A 16,713-nucleotide genomic window follows, 5' to 3' on the forward strand; every position below is an offset into this window, starting at 1 on the left:
GATTTTGATAGAATATCTAAAATGAAGGAAATAAAGATTTATATATAGTTTTTAAATTTTAATTTTTATACTAAAAACTGAATAAAGTAGAATACCTTTAGAAGTATCTTCTGAGTTGCAGTTTTGAAACATCTGTATTCCAAACTGTGCTGTGGTAATACTGTTTGCCAACCAAGTTTTTCTCTTAGTCTAATAATATGACATATCACATCATCATCATTTGGCACTAGTTTAGAAGGTAAAAAATCCAATATCCAATATAAGTGCAAATATGGATATTACTTAAGGATAATGTTAAATATTTATACATAGAGAAAAATTTAAATGGTAACATACTTAAAATTTACACAAACATTATATAATTGAAAGAAAATTCAGCTTAAAATTCAATTTTAACAGAAGCTGGAAAGAAGGAATAATATTTTTCTGCTTACAATTAGCAGGAGAAGATACCAAGAACAGGACCTAGTTGACATGTTTTCTGAGGTGGAGGCAACAGGATCAGAAAAGCAGGGATGGCTAAGTGAGATGGAAAGAATTCTTTCTAGAATTCATCCAACAGACACCTCTCAGACCTTATCCTTCTTGAAATCTTAGCAGCTGATGATTCTCTTCTTGTAACATTCTTTTTTCTTGGTTTTTATTCACCATGCTTTATATACTGTTCTCTTAGCACTTAAAAGCCATGCCGACAAAATTTACAATGCTAAGAGGTAGTTCAAGAAATCTGGTCCTCCAGAAATCACAATCACAGTTTCTTTGCTAAGAATTAAATGATACTTCAGCTATTGTATAAAACAGTGTCAGGACTAGAATAAGGCATATCATGACCCTAAAAATAACCATTCCGTTTATAATATTTTGTTCCCTGGGCACCTAACTTATTTCACCCTAGCCTGAGCCTTTTAAGTTGCGTATACATGGAAATATATTAAGAATAAGAATACTTTATATCTAACATTAGGTATAAAACAGAGAAAGGGAGGCACTGAAAATTAGTAAGGAGATGATGCAAATTATGTATGTCCAATCAAGAGGATATATAATATTACATACTTAGATATGAACATATTCTATGTATCTGTAGAAACCAAAGTAATGTGGTGTTGGCTTAGGAAAAGCAAAACAGGTCAGTAGAACAAATTCAGTTCAGTTCAGTCACTCAGTCGTGTCCGACTCTTTGCAAGCCCATGAACCATAGCACGGCAGGTCTCCCTGTCCATCACTAACTCCTGGAGTCTACCCAAACCCATGTCCATTGAGTTGGTGATGCCATCCAACCATCTGATCCTCTGTCATCCCCTTCTCCTGCCCTCAATCTTTCCCAGCATCAGGGTCTTTTCAAATGAGCCAGCTCTTCCCATCAGGTGGCCAAAGTATTGGAGTTTCAGCTTCAGCATCAGTCCTTCCAATGAACACCCAGGACTGATTTCCTTTAGGATGGACTGGTTGGATCTCCTTGCAGTCCAAGGGACTCTCAAGAGTCTTCTCCAACACCATAGTTCAAAAGCATCAATTCTTTAGCACTCAGCTTTCTTTATAGTCCAACTCTCACATCCATACGTGACCATTGGAAAAACCATAGCCTTGACTAGACAGACCTTTGTTGGCAAAGTAATGTCTCTGTTTTTTAACATGCTGTCTAGGTTGGTCATAACTTTCCTTCCAAGGAGTAAGCGTCTTTTAATTTCATGGCTGCAATCACCATCTGCAGTGATTTTGGAGCCCAGAAAAATAAAGTCTAACACCGTTTCCACTGTTTCCCCATCTATTTCCCATGAAGTGGTGGGACCTGATGCCATGATCTTAGTTTTCTGAATGCTGAGCTTTAAGCCAACTTTTCACTCTCCTCTTTCACTTTCATCAAGAGACTCTTTAGTTCTTCTTCGTTTTCTGCTGTAAGGATGGTGTCATCTGAATATCTGAGGTTATTGGTATTTCTCCTGGCAATCTTGATTCCAGCTTGGGCTTCCTCCAGCCCAGAATTTCTCATGATGTACTCCGCATATAAGTTAAATAAGCAGGGTGACAATATACAGCCTTGATGTACTCCTTTTCCTATTTGAAACCAGTCTGTTGTTCCATGTCCAGTTCTAACTGTTGCTTCCTGACCTGCATACAGGTTTCTCAAGAGGCAGGTCAGGTGGTCTGGTAGAACAGGTTAAAGTAGACATAAAACCATTTATAAAAGACAACCTAGTATAGTAAAAGCTTTGGTTTTTCCAGTAGTCATGTATGGATGTGAAAGTTGGACCATAAAGAAAGTTGAACACTGAAGGATTAATGCTTTTGAATTGTGGTGTTGGAGAAGATTCTTGAGAGTCCCTTGGATAGTAAGGAGATCAAACCAGTCAATCCTAGAGGAAATCTACCTTGAACATTCATTGGAAGGATGACGCTAAAGCTGGAGCTCCAATACTTTGGCCACCTGATGGGCTTACTGGAAAAGACCCTTATGCTGGGGAAAACTGAGGGCAGGAGGAGAAGGGGGTGACAAAGGATGAGATGGCTGGACGGTATCACAGACTCAATGAACATGAATTTGAGCAGGCTCTGTGAGTTGGTGATGGACATGGAAGCATGTTGTGCTTCAGTCCATGGGGTCACAAAGAGCTGAACATGACTGAGCAACTGAACAATAACATGTAGTAAAAAGTTTTATTTCAAATCAATGGAGGAATGACTATAAATCATAATGGAAATGGTTAGTCTTTTGGAAAAATATGAGGTTATATGCAAGTATAAATTATGGATGGATTAGAGAAGCAAATGCTGAAAAGCAAATCACAGATGTGTTAGAAGAAAATACGTGAGACCATGTCTATAAACTTGGGGTAGTGAAAGTTTCCTGGAAAATAATCAATGCATGTTAAAAAGAAAACAATAATAAATTTGACTTCTACAAACAGCAATTTACACAGAAGAAAAGCCACCATAAACAAAATTAAAATATAATTAACATACTGGTAGAAAATATTTATAACCTATATAAGACTAGAGATTAATATACCAAATATTTAAAGACTTCTGCCCAATCAATATTAAATAAACATTTTGATAAAAAGATGAGCAAATAATTTACAGGAAAAGACAAATGGCCAGTAAAATATGTTCAACTTTATTAGTAAATCAGGGAGCTGTTCTCACCAATTGGACTAGCAAAAAATTAAAAGTTGGGATATCAATTGCTGGCAAAAGTAATCCTTTTATTTAAGAATGTAAAAGTATAAATTAATATATACATTATTGATGGTGATTTGTCTGATTTAATAGATTTAATAGAGATTGTTGGGAAATGGAAGTAATTTAGGACAAATAAAGAATAATGATTTTCCAGAATATGTAGTAAGTTTAAAGAATATCTTTCAAAAAGCTGGGAAAAGTATCTTTCTAATAAGAGTCAGATTTAATGAAAAAAATCATAGATATTTACTAAAAACAGACAGTATATTATATATTTAACACTGGAAGGTGATGCACTTCCCTAAGTATGCTAGGTGTATAGTCTAATCCAAGACAGTAATTCTTTATCTCAGAAACATGAGGAGACTGGTCTATATCCACCTTCACGATCAGTTAAGAATATAGGGAGTTCTGGCTAAAGATGAGGAAGATGCTGAACCTCTTCCCATGGACACATCTAAATTTGGAGAAATTTCTTCTAAATGACTGATACATGTGGAACGATTTCCTCTGAAAATTTCCTTTGGCAGAGCAACAACATATTGGACAGAGGAGAAGATAGCCACATTAAAGTGGGTAGAGAGGCTGAGATAACAATCTTGTCCAAAACCCCACTCCTGGCACAACAACCTAAAACCCACAATCCAAAATCTGAAACTCAAAATCTGAAGCATTTCCCTGAAAAGCAAAGATTTTGAATCTCACATTGGGCACCCTAGCTTTAAGACCTGCTCTTAAGGGATGAGCCCCACAAAAAACCTAGCTTTGAAAACTGGCAAGGCTTGGGTCCACAAGACCCACAAGAGTGTAGTGATCTGAGAAATGGCTCTTAAAGGGTTTGTGCACTGGACTCACCCATGCAGAAACATAGCTCAGAGGCAGTTGATCACACTCAGACTTTAAGGGAAAGAGATTCATTTGCATGTATTAAAGGGTTGGCCTGAGAGGCAGGCATCTAATTTAACGCACACATTAAGAGCCTGCTGGAGCACTCTCCAGGCACAAAGACTGGTGGACACCATCTTTAGACTCTTCCTCTGCTTGCCCTAGCTGTCAGGCACCATTTGGGGTCCCTCCCTTTGACCCACTACAGTCAGTGATCACCTCTGCCACACTCCAGAGTACCAGTATCTCCCAGAAGAGAGCCCTTACATGCTTCTGGTGCCCTGATTTTTAAAGCTACTACTCAGGGGATGCCTTTTGATCATCTGGCTCTGGAGGCTAAAGGGAGCTTGAGTTCCTTGTTCCATGGGGCTGTAAAGATCAAAGAGACAGCTTTTGGCTGGTTACTACCCCTAAGGCATTGCACAGACAGCAGACTGGAACACACGCCCAGTGTCTCTGTGAAAGAGGCCCATCTGCTTGTTCAGGAGCTTTGGCCTGAGAGGCAGGTTTCTGGTTTGACACGTCGAGTGGCCTAAGGAAGTGCTCTCAGGAAGCGCTCTCTCTCTGCCTTGCTCTAGTTGTTGGTATCTCCCAAACAGGAACTGACAACTTGTCTGGCACCCCAATTTTTGCAGCTGCTGCCAGGAGACACCTCTACATGGCCTGGGATCATGTGGCCAGCAGAGCTATGCTCATGGAGCCCACAGGACTATAACCAACAGGAAAAGTGTTCTTAAACAGCTACCAACCCCAGGGCACATCAAGAGGCAACAGACCCAGGAGCTCAGCCTCCACAGCTCACTATTACCTCCCAGAAGTGAGTTTACACACTAGCTGGGGTCTCAATTTTCGTGACTACCATGCAGAAACAACTCCAGATCACCTGTTTCTGGTAGCCCATGGGACAAACACTTGTAGTCTCATATATCTGAATATTTTAAGAACTGCTTCCTGAGAGTCTGGCTCTCAATCAGCCTAAAATTAGGTTCTGACTGAGATGCTCCCCTTGGGACTGACAGGTCTTGGCACAGCTTCAACTACTTGGAGATAATAAAAACATAATAGACTGCTTGGACAATCACAAAGATTTGAGAGGCAACCAAGATCTAGGGCAGGGTTGAACAACAAGGTGTATTTCCTACATGAGGCCACTATTTCAAGACATTGAGACATGGTTGTTTCATCTAATACATAGAAACCAAAACAGAAAGTCAATAAAAATGAAGAAACAGAGGACTACACTCCAAATAAAATAAAATCTCAGGAAAATTCTTAATAAATTGGACATAAATAATTTACCTGAAAAAGAGTTCAGAGTAATGGCCATAGAGATCCTCACCAAATCAGAAGAATTGATAAATACAGTGAGAACTTCAACAAAGAGAAAGAAAATATAAGTAACAAATTGAAGTCACATAGATTCAAGGGATTAGATCTGATAGACAGAGTGCCTGAAGAACTATGGACGGAGGTTCGTGACATTGTACAGGAGGCAGTGATCAAGACCATCCCCAAGAAAAAGAAATGCAAAAAGGCAAAACAGTTGTCTGATGATGCCTTACAAATAGCTATGAAAAGAAGAGAAGAAAAAGGCAAAGGAGAAAAGGAAAGATATACTCATTTGAATGCAGAATTCCAAACTATAGCAAGGAGAGATAACAAAGCCTTTTGCAGTGATCAATGCAAAGAAAGAGAGAAAAACAATAGGATGGAAAGACTAGAGATCTCTTCAAAAAAAATTAGACACACCAAGGGAACATTTCATGCAAAGATGAGCACAATAAAGGACAGAAATGGTATGGACCTAACAGAAGCAGAAAATATGAAGGAGAGGTGGCAAGAATACACAGAAGGACTATACAAAAAAGATCTTCATGACCCATATAACCACAATGGTGTGATCACTCACCTAGAGCCAGACATTCCGGAATGTGAAGTTGAATGGGCCTTAGGAAGCACCACGATGGACAAAGCTAGGGGAATGATGGAATTCCCATTGAGCTATTTCAAATCCTAAAAGATGATGCTGTGAAAGTGCTGCACTCAATATGTCAGCAAATTTGGAAAACTCAGCAGTGGCCACAGGATTGAAAAAGCTCAGTTTTCATTCCAATCCCAAAGAAAGGCAATACCAAAGAATGTTCAAACTATTGCACAATTGCACTCATTTCACACACTAGTAAAGTAATGCTCAAAATTCTCCAAGCCAGGCTTCAACGGTATGTGAACCATGAACTTCCAGATGTTCAAACTGGATTTAGAAAAGTCAGAAGAACCAAAGATCAAAATGTCAACATCTGCTGGATTATCAAAAAAGCAAGATAGTTCCAGAAAAACATCTACTTTTGCTTTATTGACTATGTCAAAGCCTTTGACTGCGTGGATCACAAAAAACTATGGAAAATTCTTCAAGAGATGGGAATACCAGACCACCTTACCTGCCTCTTGAGAAATCTGTATGCAGGTCAAGAAGTAACAGTTAGAACTGGAAATAGAACAACATACTGGTTCCAAATAGGAAAAGGAGTACGTCAAGGCTATATACTGTCACCCTGTTTATTTAACTTATATGCAGAGTCCATCATGAGAAATGCCAGGCTGGATGAAGCACAAGCTGGAATCAAGATTGCCAGGAGAAATATCAATAACCTCAGATATGCAGATACACCACCCTGATGGCAGAAAGCAAAGAAGAACTAAAGAGCCTCTTGATGAAAGTGAGAGAGGAGAGTGAAAAAGTTGGCTTAAAACTCAACATTCAGAAAACTAAGATCATGGCAATCGGTCCCATCACTTCATGGCAAATAGATGGGGAAACAATGGAAACAGTGAAAGACTTTATTTTCTTGGGCTCCAAAATCACTGCAGATGGGGACTGCAGCCATGAAGTTTAAAGATGCTTGCTTCGTGGAAGTTATGATCAACCTAGATAGAATATTAAAAAGCAGTGACAGTACTTTGCCAACAAAGGTCCGTCTAGTCACGACTGTGGTTTTTCCAGTAGTCATGTATGGATGTGAGAGCTGGGCTACAAAGAAAGCCAAGCACTGAAGAAATGATGTTTTTGAACTATGGTGTTGGAAAAGACTCTTGAGAGTCCCTTGGGCTGCGAGGAGATCCAACCAATCCATCCTAAAGGAAATCAGTCCTGAATATTCATTGGAAGGACTGATGATGAAGCTGAAACTCCAATACTCTGGCCACCTGATGTGAAGAACCAACTCATTGGAAAAGACCCTGATGCTGAGAAAGATTGAGAGCAGGAGGAGAAGGGGACGACAGAGGATGAGATGGTTGGATGGCATCACCAACTCGATGCACATGAGTTTGGGTGGACTCCGGGAGTTGGTGATGGACAGGGAAGCCTGGCGTGCTGCAGTCCATGGGGTCGGAAAGAGTCAGACACGACTGAGTGACTGAACTGAGTGAAGTCACAGAGCTGAAAAATACAATAATTGAACTGAAAAATACACTAAAGGGGTTCAACAACAGTCTAGATGAAGCAGGAGTAAGGGTCAGTGACCTCAAAGAAAAGACAATGGAATTCATCAAAATCAGAGCAGAAAAAAATAGGTGTCCTTGAAAGAGAAAAGAGAGAGAAAAGCCCAGAAAAATAATTTGAAGAAATAATGGCTGGAAACTTCCCTAACTCAGGACAGGAAACATACATTCAGATTCAGGAAAACCAGAGGATTCCAAGTAAGAGTAACCCAGATTGCCACACCAAGACACACTATAATCGAAATGTCAAATGTTAAAGACAAGGAAAGAATCCTAAAAAAATCAAGAGAAAACAATTTGTTATGCACAAAGGACTACAAACAGATTTTTCAGCAGACCAGAAGAGAATGGGACAGAATATTCAAAATGCTGAAAGAAAAAACTTCCAACCAAGAATACGCGACAAAGTTATCATTCAGAACTGAAGAAAACAAAGAGTTTTCCAAAAAAGGAAGAGCAAGAAAAAAGTTCACCATCACTAAACTGGCCTTAATGGAAATGTTAAAGGGACTTAGCTGAAAAGAAAGGGTACTAATTAGTATTAGGAAAACACATAAAAGAATAAATCTCACCAGAAAGGTAAATATAAAGTAAATGTAGTGGATTAATCAATTATAAAGGTAGTATGAAGGTTAAGCCTTCCCAGGTGGCACTAGTGATAAAGAACCTGCCTACCAATGCAAGAGACATAGGAGACACAGATTCAGTCCCTGAATAAGGAAGACACCCTGGAGGAGGGCATGGCAACCTATTCCAGTATTCTTGCCTGGAAAATCCCATGGCCATAGGAGCCTGGCAAGCTATAGGCAATCGGGTCATGAAGAGTCAGACCTGAAACAACTGAAGTGACTTAGCACGCAGGCACACACACAACAATTAATGATTACTTTTTAAATGTAAATGGACTAAATTTACCAATTAGAAGACACAGAGAGGGTGAACAGATTAAAAAAAAAAGAAGACTCATCTGCTTGCTGCCTACAAGAGATTTACTTCAGAAAAAAGGATACACACAGATTGAAAGTGAAGGATGTAAAAAAGATAATCCATGTAAATGGAAAAGAGGGCTGCAGTGGTTATACTTGTATTAGACAAAAGAGACTTTAGAACAAAGACCATAATAAAAGACAAAGGCCATTATACAATGATAAAAGGGTCAACCCAACAAGAAGATATAACATTTATAAATGTATATGCATCCCACAGAGGAACACAACAAAGGTATATAAAGCAAATATTAACAGGAAGAGACTGGCAGACTACAGTCCATGGGGTCACAAAGACTTGGACATGACTGAGCAACTAACACTTTTACTTCACTTCACATCATCCATACAGAAAATCAATATGGAAACAGTGAATTTAAATAACACATTAGATCAGAAGAACTTAATATACAAAAAAGCATTCTATCCAAAAGGAGAATATACATTGTTCTCCAGAGCACACGGAGAGAGTAACAGAGTAGCACTGTGCCTATTATAATTTGCTTTAAAAATTATAAAATCTTAACATGTATTATATCCAGACAGTGAGTACATGAATAGCTGTTATCTTCTCTACTTTTTCTGAGTAAAACTTTTCAAAAATATTTTTAAAAATTCTAAGTACTTAAGTCTTTAGCAGTCTGTTTTCATGGATTTATAGAAGCTAAGTGAGGAGAGCAAATTAAATAAATATCATCATTAAAGGATTAGATTGTTTTTATTTATCTGGCACTCATTAAGCCTAAATTATTACTTTCTTACACTGATACCACGGAGAAGGCAATGGCAAGCCACTCCAGTACTATTGCCTAGAAAATCCCATGGATGGAGGAGCCTGGTAGGCTGCAGTCCGTGGGGTCGCTAAGGGTCGGACACGACTGAGCGACTTCACTTTCACTTTTCACTTTCCACTTTCACACATTGGAGAAGGAAATGGCAACCCACTCCAGTGTTCTTGCCTGGAGAATCCCAGGGACGGGGGAGCCTGGTGGGCTTCCGTCTATGGGGTCACACAGAGTCGGACACGACTGAAGTGACTTAGCAGCAGCAGCAGCACACTGATACCAAGTTCAAAACACTAAAGAACAATGTAACAATATATTCAATACTAAGAATTGATAATGCATAGCAACAGTGATTGTATTTGTTGCAGTGAGATCCACTGCTAGCTGTCCAAATGCATTACAATTTACATTTAAATTGCGGTTTAAATTTAAACCACAATTTTAGTGGTTTAAAGCCACCCACATTTCTGTGGGTCAGGAGTCTGGATATGGCTTAACTCGGTCCTCTGTTAGTTTGTAATCAAGGTATCAGCTGCAGTTGGATTCTCATTTGGAGGTTCAGATGAGAAAGGATCAGTTTCCAGACTGTTGGTATAGAATTTATTTCCTTATAGCTGTAGAAGTCATAGAAGCTTACTTCTTCAAAAGCAGAAGAGAAGAGAGACTCAAGAAGTCTGCTAGCAAGAGGGTTACATAATGTAATATAATCACAGGAGGAACAGCCCACTGCCTTTTTCACATTCTACTGATTAGAAGCAGTCACAGGTCCTGCCCACACTCAAGGGGAAAGGATTAGACAATGGCATAAATACCACCACATCCATGAAGGTTTTGTCCAGTCTCAGACATTTATAATTTTGAGGATTTTCTTTTAAAAAAATGAAGCCTATATAAGTGAGAGACTCTGAAGTCTAAACCTCAATAGTTTTATGATAAATCTTCCTTGGACCATAGTATTTCAGTGAAAAACAGAAGAGTGTACTTTGCCCTATAAAACTTAAAATATTAATACAAATAAAAATTTCAGGTATAGAGAAACACAAACTGGAAAATGTTAGTGGAAGAAAATCTGTTTAAATCAATTTTTCACTTGGGGATTTAAACTAAGTTGGACAAAGGCATAAAATTATTAAATATGATGATACCATCAAGTTTTAATAAAAGAATAAAACAAAACCACATTATTTTATATTATAGTTACACATCAAATTTTCAGAGACTATTCTTAATTAAAAACATAGTCATTGAACAGTCTGTCAATTTTTAATCTAGTGATATTTTAGGTTTTCAAACAATTCTTAAACATTTTAGGAATTCTTTTAAAAGAATTTTTAAATTTATATTCAAAATTTTAAAATTCTTTAAGCAACCAAACACATAAAATTCAGTAAAACTGTTTCTTCTAAAATCTGTATTAGACTTCTCTGGTGGTCCAGTGGTTAAGAATCAGCCTACCAATGCAGGAGACACAGGTTTGATTCCTGGTCTGGAAAGATTCCACATGCTGCAGAGCAACTAAACCCACGCTCCACAACTACTGAAGCCCGTGAGCCCTAGAGCCCATGCTCCACAACAGGAGAAGCCGCTGCAAGGAGAAGCCCACGCTCCACAACAAAGAGTAGCCCCTGCCCGCCACAACTAGAAAGCCTGCAAGCAGCAAGGAAGACCCAGTACAGACAAATATAACTAAAATATTAAAAAAACAACTAAATAAAATAAAAAACATGTCCAACATAACCACACAAAACCACAGAGTAAATTTTTAAAGTGTAGTGTCTTCTAAACAAGCTGGGTCAGTATCTCATACCTGTTCTATCATATGATGCAAGTCTTTTTTTTCTAACTTTCGGACAAGCATGAGTTTGATCCTTTTCCTTTGATTTCTCTTTCTTCTTACCGAGCAATGGTTCTGAAGTAAGTACATCTTGTTGAATTCTAATTTCTTGAAGGTAATCTGAAAATAAAACCATTATTAATTGAATAATCTGCATGAGCTAAAAATAATACCACATAATTCCACATACCAATCAATATAGCTGATCATTACATCATAGTATGTGAAGGCACATAGTGAGTCAAATTGCCACTTTACCACTACCAGTTCTGTGATTTACCTTCTAATTATCAGTCTGCTTTACTTTACTCACCTTTGAACTGAAGATTGCTACTGTGAGAACCTCAGAGGTTTGTTACAGTGTCAAATTATTATATTTAATATGCTCAAAGTACATAGTAAGTGGTTACTAAGGTAAATGTTAATGATCTTATTATTACAACAAACCTTTTAAATATGAATCCTCCTGTGAAATAAATACATACAAAACCCTTTTATTAACTGTAATTTAATAACTGAACCTAAATGTATAGATACAAATGCTAAAAAGTAACATAGGGCTTGGTGGCTCAGATGGTAAAAGAATCTACCTGCAAAACAGGAGAACTGGGTTCAATCCCTGAGTAGGGAAGGTGCCCTGGAGAAGGGAATGGCAACCTACTCTAGCTTTGTTACCTTCTACACTGACACCACCCTTATGGCAGAAAGTGAAGAGGAACTCAAAAGCCTCTTGATGAAAGTGAAAGAGGAGAGTGAAAAGGTTGGCTTCAAGCTCAACATTCAGAAAACAAAGATCATGGCATCTGGTCCCACCACTTCATGGGAAATAGATGGAAAAACAGTGGAAACAGTGTCAGACTTTATTTTTTGGGGCTCCAAAATCACTGCAGATGCTGATTGCAGCCAGGAAATTAAAAGACACTTACTCCTTGGAAGGAAAGTTATGACCAACCTAGATAGTATATTAAAAAGCAGAGACATTACTTTGCCAACCAAAGTCCGTCTAGTCAAGGCTACGGTTTTTCCTGTGGTCATGTATGGTTGTGAGAGTTGGACTATGAAGAAGGCTGATCGCTGAAGAATTGATGCTTTTGAACTGTGGTGTTGGAGAAGACTCTTGAGAGTCCCTTGGACTGCAAGGAGATCCAACCAGTCCATTCTAGAGGAGATCAATCCTGGGTGTTCATTGGAGGGACTGATGCTAAAGCTGAAACTCCAATACTTTGGCCACCTCATGCGACGAGTTGACTCACTGGAAAAGACTCTGATGCTGGGAAGGATTGGGGGCAGGAGGAGAAGGGGACGACAGAGAATGAGATGGCTGGATTGCATCACCGACTCGATGGACATGAGTTTGAGTGAACTCCGGGAGTTGGTGATGGACAGGGAGGCCTGGCGTGCTGTGATTCATGGGGTCGCAGAGTCGGACGCGACTGAGCGACTGAACTGAACCGAACTGAACACTGAATTAACACGCAACCCCCAAGTAGTGGCTGTTTATACACCATTACCTCATATACCTCAAGATTAAAAAGTGGCTTGTTTTCCTCCTTGCTCCTCATTCACCACTGCCAAATCATTACAACTTGCCCTTTATTTTTTTTTCTTTTTTAATTTATTTTATTGGAGGTAAATTACCTTACATTAATATATTGGTTGGTTTTGCCATACATTGACACCAATCTGCCCCAGGTGTACATGTGTTCCCTTTCTTGGACCCCCCTCCCACCTCCCTCTTCCCCATATCCTCCCTCCAGGTCATCCCCATGCACCAGCCCCAAGCATCCTGTATCATGCATAGAACCTGGACTGGTCACATATGATAATATACATGCTTCAATGCCATTCTCCCCAATCATCCCACCTTCACCCTCTCCCACAGAGTCCCAAAGACTGTTCTATATACCTATGTCTCTTTTGCAGTCTCGTATACAGGGTTAAGGTTACCATCTTTCTAAATTCCATATATATGCATTAGTATACTGTATATCACTGACCTAGAGCCAGACATCTTGGAATGTGAAGTCAAGTGGGCCTTAGAAAGCATTACTACGAACAAAGCTAGTGGAGGTGATGGAATTCCAGTTGAGCTATTTCAAGTCTTGAAAGATGATGCTGTGAAAGTGCTGCACTCAATATGCCAGCAGATTTGGAAAACTCAGCAGTGGCCACAGGACTGGAAGAGGTCAGTCTTCATTCCAATCCCAAAGAAAGGCAATGCCAAAGAATGCTCAAACTACTGCACAATTGCACTCATCTCACACGCTAGTAAAGTCATGCTCAAAATTCTCCAAGCCAGGCTTCAGCAGTATGTAAACCGTGAACTCCCAGATGTTCAAGCAGGTTTTAGAAAAGGCAGAGGCACCAGAGATCAAATTGCCAACATCCGCTGGATCATGGAGAAAGCAAGAGAGTTCCAGAAAAACATCTATTTCTGCTTCATTGACTATGCCAAAGCCTTTGACTGTGTGGATCACAATAAACTGTGGAACATTCTGAAAGAGATGGGAATCCCAGACCACCTGACCTGCCTCTTGAGAAACCTGTATGCAGGTCAGGAAGCAACAGTTAGAACCGGTCATGGAACAACAGACTGGTTCCAAATAGGAAAAGGTGTACGTCAAGGTTGTATATTGTCACCTTGCTTATTTAACTTATATGCAGAGTACATCATGAGGAACGCTGGGCTGGAAGAAGCACAAGCTGGAATCAAGATTGCTGGGAGAAATATCAATAACCTCAGATATGCAGATGACACTACCCTTATGGCAGAAAGTGAAGAGGAACTCAAAAGCCTCTTGATGAAAGTGAAAGAGGAGAGTGAAAAGGTTGGCTTGAAGCTCAACATTCAGAAAACAAAGATCATGGCATCTGGTCCCATCACTTCATGGGAAATAGATGGAAAAACAGTGGAAACAGTGTCAGACTTTGTTTTTTTGGGCTCCAAAATCACTGCAGATGCTGACTGCAGCCATGAAATTAAAAGACGCTTGCTCCTTGGAAGGAAAGTTATGACCAACCTTGATAGTATATTAAAAAGCAGAGACATTACTTTGCCGACCAAGGTCCGTCTAGTCAAGGCAATGGTTTTTCCCGTGGTCATGTATGGATGTGAGAGTTGGACTGTGAAGAAAGCTGATCGCCGAAGAATCGATGCTTTTGAACTGTGGTGTTGGAGAAGACTCTTGAGAGTCCCTTATACTGCAAGGAGATCCAACCAGTCCATTCTAAAGGAGATCAATCCTGGATGTTCATTGGAGGGACTGATGCTAAAGCTGAAACTCCAATACTTTGGCCACCTCATGAGACGAGTTGACTCACTGGAAAAGACTCTGATGCTGGGAAAGGTTGGGGGCGGGAGGAGAAGGGGACGACGGAGAATGAGATGGCTGGTGGCATCACCGACTCTGTGGACATGAGTTTGAGTGTACTCCGGGAGTTGGTGATGGACAGGGAGGCCTGGCGTGCTGTGATTCATGGGGTCGCGGACAGTCGGACACGACTGAGCGACTGAACTGAACTGAACTGAACTGATACTGTATTGATGTTTTTCTTTCTAGCTTACTTCACTCTTCTGTATAATAGGCTCCAATTTCATCTGCCTCATTAGAACTGATTCTAATGCATTCTTTTTGATGGCTGAAAAATACTCCATTGTGTATATGTACCAAAGCTTTCTTATCCATTCATCTGCAGATGGACATCTAGGTGGCTTCCATGTCCTGGTTATTATAAACAGTGCTGCAATGAACATTGGAGTACATGTGTCTCTTTCAATTCTGGTTTCCTCGGTGTGTATGCCCAGGAGTGCGATTGCTGGATCATATGGCAGTTCTATTTCCAGTTTTTTGAGGAATCTCCACACTGTTCTCCATAGTGGCTGTACTAGTTTGCATTCCCACCAACAGTGTAAGAGGGTTCCCTTTTCTCCACACCCTCTCCAGCATTTATTGCATGTAGGCTTTTGGATAGCAGCCATTCTGACTGGTGTGAAATGGTATCTCATTGTGGTTTTGATTAGCATTTCTCTGATTATGAGGGATGTTGAGCATTTTTTCATGTGTTTGTTAGCCATCTGTATGTCTTCTTTGGAGAAATGTCTGTTTAGTTCTTTGGCCCATTTTTTGATTGGGTCACTTATTTTTCTGGAATTGAGCTGCAGGAGCTGCTTGTATAATTTGGAGATTAATCCTTTATCAGTTGCTTCATTTGCTATTATTTTCTCCCATTCTGAAGGCTGTCTTTTCACCTTGCTTAGAGTTTCCTTTGCTGTGCAGAAGCTTTTGATTTTAATTAGGTCCCATTTGTTTATTTTTGCTTTTATTTCCAATATTCTGGGAGGTGGGTCTTGGAGGATCCTGCTGTGATTTATGTCGAAGAGTGTTTTGCCTACGTTCTCCTCTAGGAGTTTTATAGAATCTGGTCTTACATTTAGCTTTCTAATCCATTTTGAGTTTATTTTGGTGTATGGTGTTAGGAAGTGTTCTAGTTTCATTCTTTTACAAGTGGCTGACCAGTTTTCCCAGCACCACTTGTTAAAGAGACTGTCTTTTGTCCATTTTATATTCTTGCCTCCTTTGTCGAAGATAAGGTGTCCATAGGTGCGTGGATTTATCTCTGGGCTTTCTATTTTGTTCCATTGATCTATATTTCTGTCTTTATGCCAGTACTATACTGTCTTGATGACTGTGGCTTTGTAGTAGAGCCTGAAGTCTGGCAGGTTAATTCCTCCAGTTCCATTCTTCTTCTTCAAGATTGCTTTGGCTATTCGAGGATTTTTGTATTTCCATACAAATTATTTGTTCTAGTTCTGTGAAAAATATCATTGGTAGCTTGACAGGGACTGCATTGAATGTATAAATTATTTTGGGTAGTATACTCATTTTCACAAAACAAACAACTTGCCCTTTAAAAAAAAACAAACTCCTCTGAAGCTCATGCCTTTTTGTTATATCATATTCTTCCATTTTTCACTGACATTCACCAATTGTCTGGTCACCCAATTAATCTGGAACCCTGGCTCCAGGGAGGGATTACTTAACCATATTAAATCTGTCATCATTCTAGAAGATTTTTCTAGAGTTTTCTAGAGAAGAACTCTAGAAAAACTCAAGATTCTAGAGGTGTGCTCAGTCGTGTCCAGCTCTTTGTGACACCATGGACTGTAGCTCACCAGGCTCCTCTGTCCATGGGACTTTTCAGGCGCGAATACTGGAGTGGGTTGCCATTTCCTCCTCCAGGGGATCTTCCCCGACCAAGGGATTGAACTCACATCTCTTACACCTTCTGCACTAGAGACGGATTCTTTACCACTGCACCACATGGGAAGTCCCCTAGAAACTTTACTGTTTATGAATTAAGACCTGTCTGATATCATGCTCCTATCTCCCAATTTCTAAACAACCTCTCATATCTTGAAGTTTGTCCACTTCAACTTATCCCTATCAAGATTATATCCTAAAGCTTGCCATCACTGGGCTTTATCCTTCCAGCTTGCTTATTACTCCCAACATCACCATTCTTTGACCTCCTCAGTGCC

The 16,713-nt window shown here is 39.6% G+C and overlaps 1 protein-coding gene across 1 annotated transcript in view; it reads right to left on the bottom strand.

Annotated features, from left to right (window-relative positions):
• Positions 1-16,713, bottom strand: part of DNAH14 (dynein axonemal heavy chain 14) — a 398,894-nt gene that overhangs the window by 369,230 nt on the left and 12,951 nt on the right. The window contains exons 3-4 of the mRNA XM_088845531.1: positions 11,148-11,294; positions 96-226 (exon numbers count right to left, since the gene is read on the bottom strand). Of these exons, the coding sequence (XP_088701657.1) occupies positions 96-226; positions 11,148-11,294 (278 nt within the window). The remainder of the gene's footprint in view (positions 1-95; positions 227-11,147; positions 11,295-16,713) is intronic.

The sequence above is a fragment of the Moschus berezovskii genome, chromosome 17 (genome assembly GCF_049115385.1).
Source record: "Moschus berezovskii isolate FMDL1 chromosome 17, NW_MosBer_1.0, whole genome shotgun sequence".
NCBI classification, from domain to species: Eukaryota; Metazoa; Chordata; class Mammalia; order Artiodactyla; family Moschidae; genus Moschus; species Moschus berezovskii.